This window comes from Xiphias gladius, chromosome 4 (assembly GCF_016859285.1).
Source record: "Xiphias gladius isolate SHS-SW01 ecotype Sanya breed wild chromosome 4, ASM1685928v1, whole genome shotgun sequence".
NCBI lineage: Eukaryota > Metazoa > Chordata > Actinopteri > Istiophoriformes > Xiphiidae > Xiphias > Xiphias gladius.
In genome coordinates, this window is record NC_053403.1 from 26,066,561 (window position 1) to 26,078,947 (window position 12,387).

The 12,387-nt window shown below is 41.6% G+C and overlaps 1 protein-coding gene across 6 annotated transcripts in view; it reads left to right on the forward strand.

The window, feature by feature from the left end:
* Positions 1 to 12,387, forward strand: part of rad51b (RAD51 paralog B) — a 67,434-nt gene that overhangs the window by 2,988 nt on the left and 52,059 nt on the right. For 5 of the 6 annotated variants that reach the window (XR_005707284.1, XM_040124679.1, XM_040124682.1 and 2 more), the window contains 3 exons: positions 5,596 to 5,732; positions 8,257 to 8,376; positions 8,503 to 8,686. Coding sequence is in view for 5 of the 6 variants with exons in the window: in XM_040124679.1 (XP_039980613.1) it covers positions 5,596 to 5,732; positions 8,257 to 8,376; positions 8,503 to 8,686 (441 nt within the window). In the remaining variant the exon portion in view is untranslated. Of the gene's footprint in view, positions 1 to 4,606; positions 4,678 to 5,595; positions 5,733 to 8,256; positions 8,377 to 8,502; positions 8,687 to 12,387 lie in introns of those variants that run through there. The other variant, XM_040124683.1, reaches the window with a different exon arrangement.

Genomic DNA, 12,387 nt, shown 5'->3' on the forward strand with positions numbered 1-12,387 from the left:
TTGTCAGGTCCTCTAATAGTGGCACCGGGAGTCACTTTGGAAATTATTGCTCCATGAGATCTGCTGTGTGAGTGTTGACTAATAGCTGTGATTGACACATCCTGCATTCACACTGAGTCCGACTTTTGGAGCATCTGTTCAGAGAATAAACGGTACACTTTCTCCAAACACAGTTCTTCTGTATTTGTGCTTAGAGAGTTATGCTAACGAGATGCTGTCGCTGAGAAACCTATCGTTAAGTTTAGTGGTACTTGATTACAGTACCTGTCCCATTAGCACGATGGACCTTTTTGTCTTTCTCTATGTAAAATGAGACAGTGGTGCTTACATAACATGGGACAGGTGGATAGTGGTGTGTGCTGCAGGACTTTCCTGTACCTGACCAGGGGCCAGATGTATATACAACACGTACCGACTAAATCCATCCATACACCCTTTCCCACACATGGACCTACATTGCACATGTAGACACACAGATCTATTTGTTGTTTCTATTAGTCCTATTTTATCTTACTCTATGTTTTACTTACTCTGTTTTTTCTGATGTACAGGTTTTTATAGAAATGTCTCTCTCTGATGTTGACTATATTCCCATTTACTGCTGTGTCAAATTGAATTTCCCAATAAAGGGTTATCTCTTTTTCTCGCCCCGTCCCGTCTTGTCCCGTCCCGTCCCGTCTAAACAGAATCAGGTATACACACAGCTTTATGAATCTGAACAGAAAGTGTCTGCATATTTCTTTCAGTTTTAAATAGTAAATGGACGGCACTTAGAGTGCTTTACACTACTGCCACATTCACCACAATCACCCATTCGTTCATAAAAATCTTTTCTATAAAAACAGTGCTTTCCATCCACATACTCACACACCAATGATACATCGGGGGCAATTTGGGGGGTCCAGTATCTTGCCCAAGGACATTTGAATCGAACCACGGACCTTCCGGTTAGTGGACTTTGCACTTTGCCTCCTGAGCCACAGCTGCCCTTATTCATGGGTTTTATGCGTCCGGCCCACGTGTCCTCATGGTGCCTGTGAAATGGCTGCAGACACATAAACAGCTGATGGGAGAAGGAAGGCCGCACCGTTGATGGCCTCCTCTCTCACCACAGCCCCTGCTAGTGTTGGAAAAGCCACGTCGATCACTGTTATCCTTTTGTCTGCTGTGAAACAGTTTCCTGGTCCGGGATGTGACATTTACTTGAGTCGTATCTTTGTTACTTTAAGGATCAACTTGGTAATTCTGAGATTATTTTTTCACAATATAAATGACTGAAAATATACAGTACACGTCATGATACTAGAGCTGTGTAGTACTTCCTTTTTGGTAATACATGTAAGCAGTTACCCAGTCTGACAGATGGGTTGAAATAGTTTATATTTAATTTGTCACTATACAGATTTGATGTAAATGGCCTCTTAGATATACTTTACTGCATTTGTGGAAAGTATTATGCAGCTGTTGTACCCACAGTTCAATCTTAATTTTTTACACGTCACCTGTGCATTTCAAGAGGAAGTAGTGGCAATAGATCCTGGACTAAATTTTAACATTTTGAAATCGGGCAGATTAGTAAAATTTGCCCTCCAGCTGACCCAGATGTTGGTCTACATGGTCTCTGCTGCAGCTCAAAGCTGGATGCAGCTGTCACAGACACCCCAGACCTGTGGATCAAAAATACACTGTGTCACCGATGTGTCCAGAGGTGAATGACACTGACAAAAAAAATCTCGATAATACTGTTGACACAGTCTTTATCACAACTCGTTAATAATATCGCAGGATGACACCTGGGTTGTAAGATGCATCTGCTGAGCATGTTGATAATGGTCACGTCGTATCTAAAGCAGACTTTTTACCCCTTGTCCTTCAGTTGTCCACGTCTGTAACTAGGGCCGTGCAGCAGGTGTTTTCAAAGCCAAGACTCCAGGGAAGAAACGTGTACTAAAATCAACAATAATTTTATCAGACTACGGTATACCAAGTCCCTCCATGACAAACTGACACCAGGTCTTGTTTGTTGGCTGACTTGAGACCGACAAAGAGTCAGTCACCGTAAACTAGCTCACTTTGTTTAAGTACACCGTAAAAAACGTTGCTAAGATAAAACCCCAAAAAATGGAGCCAACAGGTTCCAAGTGATTTCTGTGAGTTAGGTGAAGGTCTTGATACTTTGAGTTGTGAAAACTCAATAATATACAGTAACTGTAGCAGTAAAACTAAGTAGAGCTGACATGAAAATGCCAGGAAAATGAGGTCAACCAACTTTATTAAAGTCAGCATATGAATTACAGCATACTCGATTAAACTAAGAGTCAAAGTCAAGAGAACTGAGTTGGAATTGTACTAATCAATTTCTAACATTTTACCAACTCTTCTTTTAGTGAAGATTGCATTAGATCTACATTAAATCATTAGTTAGCTTTAACACAGTTCACATTTTAATAAAATGAAAAAAATCATAACTATAAAATACATTAATTAATTCTTGATAGTATAATTAACTTCCTCTACCACAGCAGAGTAAATTTCAACATGGCTTAAACTTAAACATGTAAACACTAGAAGAAAATGCCCTGAGAGTTTTAGGCTCCTCACTACAGTATATCCCACATGCTGGAGTACACAAGCCCTGACAGGCCAACAGCTGTGTTTGATTACCTAAGCCTGGCCTATTTGCTTGTTGGTTAGTCTTATTTTACCTACTGGAGTTTGTGCAGGATCAAATATTGCACACACTGTTGTGTATGCTTGGATTTTGTCGGTACGTGATGTTTATCTCTGCACCTCTAAGGTGAGCGGTAAATCCGGGAGGGAATCCCATCCATAACAGTTGCATATTCCTCCAAATCCATTCAAAAAACTGAAAACACGTCATCAGCAGGGCAGTAGGGCATTTTTATTCTTAAGCTGTCTAACCTGGATAATATTATTACGTAACCAACGATAATAAAATAAAGGTTGTATATGCACTGAATTATTCCAGATGAAACAGTTGTGACATTGGGTGTCAGAGCGGCTCCAATTCACACTAGCTACCTCCACTTTTATGTACGGTCTAGGGAGTACTCGAGCCCAAAAAGTGCTCTCGTCTCACTGGCCATTGTGCTGTAAGTAGCTGCGGATGTTGCGGCCTCGGCCTCTCAGGGGACGAGGACAAGGCTAGGACTGTTTTAGGGGACAATTTCTTAATATCTATAGGTATTTCCTGGTTTTCGTGTGACTTCCCGGTTAAGGGGGAACTTCATGTGCCGACAGTACACAAAAACTCCAAGTATGTGATTGTAAAATATGAGAAATATACATACAGTATGTGAGAGTGACAGTATATGTATATTAGTAGAGTGGTTTTATGTGTAAGACGCATAATGCATGTATGTGAGAATAATGTATAAATGTAAATGTGAGACTGAAAATATACTGTGTGTTCTGCATGTGAGAGAAGAATGTGTGTATGTAGGAGCTAAGTATGGGAGAGTAAAGAATATGTAGATGTGTATGGAAGTGAAAATGTACGTGAGAGTAATGTGAATGTATGAAAAAGCAGAATTAATATATGTGAGAGTGAAAATATATGCACATGAAAGAGACACAGTCAAATTGTCCTTGACATCCAACAGACTTGTTGAGTGCATTTCCTTCCTCATGTAAAACTTGCAAAGCTGAATTTCTGAGCATTTTGAATCCACGTTTGCCCGCTAGCAGTCTTCTTCCTCCCTCCCGTTGCTGCATTTTTTTGGCACCTTTCTTTCACCTGTAGATCACTGGGATGGTGTCAAAACATTGGTAGGAGCGTGTATTGCGTCATCCATGCGAATGCGTGTCCTTGTGCACATGCAAGGAGTAAACAAAACGGGGGCTGACTCATAAAAACCGGATCCATAGCGCCGCTAGAGGTCGAGAACTCCCCAGGAAACCTTTAACACACGTTAGATCTCACACAAACCGAGATGTACTGGGGGTTATGAGGCCGACATCGTGTTTTTAGCTCAGGGAGAACTCTGCCTGGCCAAGGAATAGTCCAGCACATTAGAGCCTGCGAAAACCAAAACATGTTCTCGTTAAACTTTGAATTTTGCACAGATTAAAGAAACAAGATATAACGTGTTGATTGCTGATCTTTAGAGGTGCTGGTAGGTGGATTTTGTTTCCTCTGGACAGAGCCAGGCTAGCTGTTTCCCCTATTTCCACTCTTTATGCTAAGCTAAGCTAACCAGCTGCTTGATTTAGCATCGGTTGTCAATTTGGCATTAGTATTTGAAAAAAGGCCTGTTTAGACCATGCAAGTGCAACAACAAGTGCGAAGTGGGAGGTCTTGATCTCACTGACTGTTTGGACGTCTCCGCCTGTTATTTTGGTTCATGGAGGTTCAGCAGCACAAAGTGCAAAAGGACTGGTTAAGTTGAATAAACTGTAGATCAGAGGGTGGGGTGTTTAATAAATACTCTCTCAGCCAATCACATCCCTGGTGTAATTGCTCTGAAACAGAAGAGCCAATCGCAGCGAAGTATGACAACGACAGCTCGACGAATGGAAAGAGACTTCTCCAGGAAATCATAGTGATGTTCGGATGGTGCGGAGTAGCACAATGTGAACACACGCCACAACAGATCTGCAGCCAGAGGCGGGTACCGTGGGATTCTTTAACAGTTCGTTAGTACAACGATGATAGAAGTAAATAAATCATTTTATTAAAGTGTGACACAGCAGTGTATGCACAGTGCTGTGATTGCTTAAACTTGGAAAAAGTTGGAAAGCAGACCCTTAAGCACAGAATCGAGGAGTTACAGTAATGCGATGTCTCCTGCTTGAGGAGGCAGAACACCGTGTTATAATGGACCAGTCTGGTGTGTATAGAGGTGTGTGTGGTTATTCTGTAGCAGCCTGGTGTCATGTGCATGTGATTTAATGAAGGTCAACACAGTGGACAGTGTGCTTAATGACACTGCGCTCTGTGTCCCGCTGCCTTCAGATGCTGCAGGGATTTAATGAAGTGAAGGAGAAACTTCTCACACAGTAGAAGGCAGCTGTGGACAATAGATACTGTAACAAACAAACACACTGATTTATAGATGAATGCAGACTGATTTACTGAAGTTCCTGCTTCATCCACATGAAACATTTGCTTTTCATTCTGGTTTGAACTCATCTACTGGCTGGAGAGTGTTCAATTAAACTAGTTTATTTACGTTTGAAGCTTTATTCTGTTGTTGTGCATTTGCTCCGTTTATTTAGTTTGCTCCTGTTGATAAAATCACCATAGTGGCAGCAGATTGATGTTGCTCCACAAACAGCCGCAAACAGATTCTGCCAACAGCTCTCTTTGTGCTGCCTCATTTGAATGAACCTCCCACCTCTTTGTTCCTCTCCTTCCACCTGTGCACCGTGCGCTGGACACCACACAGGAGAAGTGAATTTCATGGTCAGGAAAAGAGCTGCTTGTGTTGGTTTTTGCGCCGCCATGAAAATAGGGCCCTAAATGCTAATTCATCAAACACCAGAAACTGGTTTTAAAGTTGTGGCTGATGGGTGTAGATGCACCTGACAGAATGAGATGAGAGCCAGTGTCATTGTAAGTCTGCTTCCTCTCAGGTGACAGGGCCATCGGGCTGTGGCAAGACCCAGATGTGTTTGATGCTGAGTGTTGTGGCCACTCTGCCAAAGAGTGAGGGCGGCTTGGACGGCAGTGTGATCTACATTGACACAGAGTCAGCTTTCTCTGCTGAGAGGTAAGACTCACAGCTGATTCCCTCACTGGCTAATAAAAACGCACAGGTGACAAGATGATAGAGTGGGCACAGCATGTGCGTCCTATTGCTTCTACATAAGAAAAGTAAGCTTGTTAGTTTATTAGTTATTTAATTCCATTTCTATTTCTGTGGCATGACAGACATCTGACCCCTCCCAAATGGGATAACAAGACACCACTATTTTACAAAAACATGCATCTTCTGGTAATACATACAAAAACAAGAGAGCCAAATAGTTAAAACATTGGTAGTGCCTCTGTATTCTTTCAAATAACCTGTTTATGAGAGAGCGAGAGTTTAAGAGAACTGCTACATATCGACAGTTTTTCCTGATAAAGAGCCGCTGTAGCTCAGGAGGTAGAGCGGGTCGTCCACTAACCAGAAGGTCAGGGGTCCGATCCCCAGCTCCTCCAGTCCGCATGTCAAAGTGTCCTTAGGCAAGATACTGAACCCCAAATTGCCTCTGATGTATCATCGGTGTGTGTGGGTGTGTGTAGAAAGCGCTGTATGTATAGGAAAGCGCTGTTTGTGAAAAGTGCTATATAAGTGTAGTCCATTTACCATTTATCATTTCCTCTTCTCTCAGGCTTTCAGGTAACTCTCATTTATATGTTTGATATATATATGTATGTTTGTATGTTTATATGTGTATATATAGATACACAACATAATCTCATTACCTCATCCATTCATTCATTCATTCATTCATTATCATCCTAAATTTAGGCAGTTTTATTTCAGTCCATGACTCATCAGCCAACTGCTCTGGAGTCTGAGCAAACACAGATTCTCTGAACAAACGAATTTTGTTGTAGAGCGGTGTTCAAAAGTCTCTTGACCAAGAGTCAATAATATGATTATCCCCACTAAATATCTTTCAGGTCAGCTCCTTTGTTCCATATCAAGTCAACAGTTCCATAACTGAGCTATACATATCATCAGCGAGCCTCATATGGTTCCCGTGTCATCCACCGTTGCCAACTTTGGTACATGGTAGTGCACAGCCAAAAAATATCTGATGGCACCGTTTGTACTGATTCACACAGAGAAACACTGTATTTCCAAGGCCCCAAACCCCTTCACTGTAAGTATACACCTGAAAAGTTTTCAGTCTGATGTAACATCTAACAACCTTCAGGGAAATACTTTTACCAGTGATATGAACCAGTTTGTGTCCTTGGAGAGGGCCTGTACGGCCCCATCGAAACTTTATTCACCCCATATTCAATAACACAATAAGCTAAAAGATGTCTACTGATCAAACCAGAGGCTTTCTGCAAGACACGACCTTGACATGTAATTTAATGGCACCCCTGGGTCCTCAATGCGGGTTTTTGGCATTGGGTTTAAATAGATTTAAGACCCAAAGATGGTATTGGTACAGATGGTACGGATGAATAAATAGAATAAAAAATTAGCACAAAATATCAAATAATTTGGGTGTTTTAATATTTCATTTGGTGTATTTTCATCTCCAGTTTCTTTACTGATATCTGTTTGAACTTCACCGTCAGTGAGATCCTTAAGGTCCTCATTTACACATTGTTCCCCATTTAATATTTGGCCCTCTATTACATTTTCCCCCAAACATACTGCTGTATAATTCTTCTCACACAATCTGAGGTATCACTGTAAAAAGAGCCCTTTAAAGTCTCTCCGCCACCCATGAATTACCCCAGACAACCCAATCCAAGGATTTCCCTCGGGCCTCTGCACCTCCATGGGAATTATCCAAACCTGCCTTTGACATTTGTTTCAGACCAAAATCTCTTGGAATTTGATTTGAAACTCAGCGTTTTTTGATTTCCATGGGTTCCAGAATTCAGGCAGTCATTGACCACAAAGGATTTTCATCCAAGTATTAAAAACAATCCCTATATTTATAATTACGTTGGTTTGTCCAATTACTTTTGGGCCTCTGAAAGTGAGGGACACCATCGTGGTGATGTACAGAGGCAAAATTACGAAAACTATGTCACTGTCCAAAAACCTATGGACCTGTAACTGTAATTCAGAGGGCATGTCCTTCCATTTACAATCCATAGACTCTTTTAAATATTCAGTCATTGATTCCCCATGCTTGTTTACAGAATCATCCACAGAGGCTCTAGGGGCACCTCCTCCATTTCTTTGAAATAATTATCAAAAGTGGCTAACCTGCTGTTGAAATCAGCATAAACATACATTTCCTCCTCCTGAACAAAAATAAAATTGACTCAAAAGATGATTAAAGTAAAACGAGTCATCCATACCGACGTCTCAGGTGGCACGTAACAATTGAAAACAAACGTTTCAAATGCAAAAATTCCGTTCTTATCAAAAAAACGAGTCCCCCGAACCTCTTGGGTCCTTAAGATGTTTTACTTTTAATTCACTACACCAGATGTAAACCTTCCAGATGGCTTCCTCTGAAGGGCGGATTCAGTAGTTAAGTGGCAGAAGTGAGCCTGGATGTTGACTGAAAAGTGCAGAAACAGCTGTGCTTCCCTGCGTGTGATTTCAGGCTTGTGGAGATTGCACAGAGCCGGTTCCCAGACTACTTCAGCTGTAAGGAGAGAGTCCTGCAGATGGCTGGGCGGGTCCATCTCTTCAGGGAGCTCACCTGTCAAGATGTTCTCAATAGGTACAAGTATGCATGTATGAGTCCCAGTGCCCGGGCAGTGTTGCTGTGACTGTCAGCCTGTTCTTCAGAGTGGGAACAGAGTGGGACGCTTTCTCTGAATGGTGTTTCTGTTGTGACCTCTGTCAGACTGGAGAGACTAGAAGAAGACATCATCTCTACCAGAGCAGGTCTAATCATCCTGGACTCCGTGGCTTCAGTGGTGAGAAAGGAGTTCGACATAACGCTGCCCGGCAACCTGATGCACCGCAGCAACCTGCTGAGCCACGAGGCCACCACCCTCAAATACCTGGCCCACCAGTTCAACATACCCGTAAGTTCACACACCGAGGTCCTTCACTTTGAGGCCCAGAGTCAAACACGCTGGTCCCTGCCAAACATAGTGCCGCACTGTTTCAAGAATCCATCGCATTTTCATACAATTGAAATCCTAGAGCTCTAACTACTGAAATATACAGTGACCAGAGGACCGTTAAACAGGACAGAGCCACCAGCTTTGCTGAGAAAAAGGCACAGCGTGAGTGGGCCCTGCTGTTTTCACTGAATACGCAGCCTTTAAACTGCTAGTATTTGGCTCCCGATCTACTGAGGCAGCAGCTCATTACATAGTCAGCACCTGAACTGAGTCTGGGACTGATCTCCAGGATCTATTGTGCCAGTGAGGGAGAGAGTTGGCTGAGGAGCTAAACAAATCCAGGTATTTTACCAACTTGGAAGCGGACCAGCTATCAGAACCCATCCCCAGACCTGGCCATAGTTTGAAGCACTGTTGTGTTATATCACTCTGTTGCAAAGGGTGGATTTTATATGTAGGAAAGTGTCCATAATGTGTTCCTTGTGACCAGTGGGTCTAACATTGGTCTTCAGCAGTTTCAGTTCTCGGCACTGTAGGTAAAAGACCTCACTTCAATGACAACACAGCAACATGTGTCAGCATCAACAGTATCACTCAGACACAACAACATGGACACAGTTCACATTCAGATATCCAGCAACATATCACAATTACACACACACACACACTTTTAGTGAACAGGTTTCCAACAGAGCTGCTTTGTGCTGAGTTTGGGTTGATGAAGCACAGCAAGGTGACGACTGTGGCAGTGTCCAGTGCTGATCCGCATGTTGGCTGTTGTCATTTCATTTTATCACCACTAGATGTAAGTGCTGTCATATGGAGGGTTATGTTTCTAAGTGAGATGGCAACCATCAGACCTATTTTAACAATCTAATCAGATGACTGATTAGAAATGACCGATTGCACAAAACCGGCATAAATCATGGTACTTTTTAAAGAACTTTGTTTAGTTCTCAGTCAAAAAACTGATCACATTTTCAAATGAAGTCGAGTCAGTTTATTTATAGTGAACATCTGCAAAGGAAGAAGGCCCTTCCTTTTTAGGAAAACCCTTTGGTCAGCAAATGTTGACCGAGATGCTTTACAAAGAGATGAAATTATGAGAGTGTTTGATTACAATCAAACACAGTCACAGGAATGATCAAATAAAAAATTACATAAATAAGAGGATATAAGTACATATTTAATGTCAGTTTTCTTCGGGGGTTGGATTTACTTCAGCAGCAACAGCTCAGCTATGAACAGCGAAGCAGGACCACAACAGATCGTAAATGGCTGCATGTCATAAATAGCACTTTTAGCCAAAGCACTTAGCTCATATTCTCCCGTTCACACACAAAGGGGCACACACTGATGGCAACATGCTACCAGGCCATGTGCTGGTGTAACCACCAGGAGCAGCTTGGGGTTTAAGGCTGGTTCATACTTCTGCGTAGAATCGACGCCGAGCCTACAAAAACATTTGACATTTCGGTATTAAAAAGATTAGTTGATTAAATAATGTTGTGAATATTTTATTCAAGGCCAAGAATGGGCATTTTAATCCAACATCAGAAAACTGCTTTTAAATAAGATTTTATCCAACTGATTTTAAACTAAAAAAACTGGTGCTGAAAATGAGCCACAGAGTGAGAGGTTGTATGAATAAGAAAGCAGCTCTGAAGAGAGGGTTTCTGGTCTGATGTAAGTCATTTAAAAACTACACCCAGACATGAAACATTTTCTGTTTACCACATTTAATATGAGAAACACGATAAAACAAAGGGAGCCTACAGACTTATGGGACATACTGTCGCTAGAGTACGTTAGACACCTATTATAAAGACAAAAAAATTAACCATAAATTTTTAGGCTTCAGTGCGAGTGTTGCACCAGAAGTGTTTTATAATGGTTCATACACGGTCATTAACATACATTTGGAAAGAAAATATGTTTAAAGTTTTTGTGTACAACACAAACTAAGTAGCAGACAGTTGGCTACTGCCCAGCAGATTTTATTCAAGCCCAAAACCATTTTTCCACATAAACTGCTGTGTGTTTCAATAGATGTTTGCAAACAGAACAATTACATTGTGCATACTTTAGCACGGATAACAAGTCTAACATGCAAGCATGTGTTAAGCGGTTATCCAGCGGTTAAGAGGTTATCCAATGTAGCTGGCCGGGCTGCTGACTTTTAAGCTGTTAACGTTATCTCAGCTTCTGTGTGGGGCGCCTTGAGGTGTGTCTTCAGGTTTGCTGTTTCTTCCCAGCTATTTTGTAGCTGCAGGCCTTCTCTCCTAACAACTTACTACACACTCGCTATTTCTCTCTGCAACATTATGCTATGAAATATTACCAAATGTTGACCCGTTTGTTCAGACCAAGCCCCGCTGTTGCCATCATGTACTTACCCATCACCATCCCACGTTGGCCGAGTCGTAGGGTGCAGCTAGCTCCAGGCTTTAACACTGTTGTCGGTTCACTGCTGGTGTGCAAAGTCGGCGGGAAGGTGACAAACATATTTTGGCAGAATGTTTGTCAACAAAACTACCACTAGGTGAAACTGTTTATATGAATGCCTCAATCAACGCTACTTCAGTCATATACGTACTGTATTTCAAGTTGTAAACCTCAAAATATGACACAGCGTCGATCTCTTTGTAATGCATTTCAAAAATTAAAGAAACCTCTGAGGTTTTTTGTTTCTAAGTTGGAAATGTAGCTGGGACGTACAGGACTAATGAACTCTGATGTCTCTCGCATTAACAGGCAGAACATCGTGTTATAATGGACCAGTCTGGTGTGTATAGAGGTGTGTGTGGTTATTCTGTAGCAGCCTGGTGTCATCTGCAAGTGATTTAATGAAGTGAAGGAGAAACCTTTCACACAGTAGAAAGCAGTTGTGGACAATAGATATGTAACAAACAAACACATTAATTTATAGATGAATGCAGGCTGATTTACTGAAGTTCCTGCTTCATCCACATGAAACATTCGTTTTTCATGCTGGTTTAAACTCACTACTGGCGGGAGAGTGTTTAATTAAAACGGTTTATTTACATTTGAAGCATCTGGCAAAGCCAATTTCAAGGCCAGGAAATTACCAAGTGGTCAGAGCTCTGGTTGCGTTGGTCGTTGCACTGCCATGGAAATAGGGCCCCTTGTCTCACCGACGCTCCACTGCAGCTCAGAATGCAAACACAGTCTGCAGAAACACAGAGAGGGAAATTTGTACTACAAAGACTAACTTTGCAAGATGCCCCGTTGATTGTATTGACTCAGGCTGCTGAAGGCTCATATTAACTTCACACAAACTTTGGAATACACAGTATTTCTGCACAGAATGGTGACTGGACTTTTGTCCCCCATCACTTCCATTGGAGGCACATTGGGCAGAAGGGGAAATGATTACAGCAAAAAACTTAAAACAGTATGTACAGACGGCAATGTGAGAATTGTCTGGCTCCTTTCTCACCGCCACACAGACTTTTAAAAAATGTGAACTTATCCTTTAACTATGATCCTTAGTAGAATGATACATGGGATAGAGACAATTGTAAAGGGTTATACAATGATACCAACTATAATAATTTCTGTAAATAAATGTTTATTGTTACAAATTCTATCTACAATGTGTTAGATCAGATTCTATGGTGATTTTATAACTAGTATGT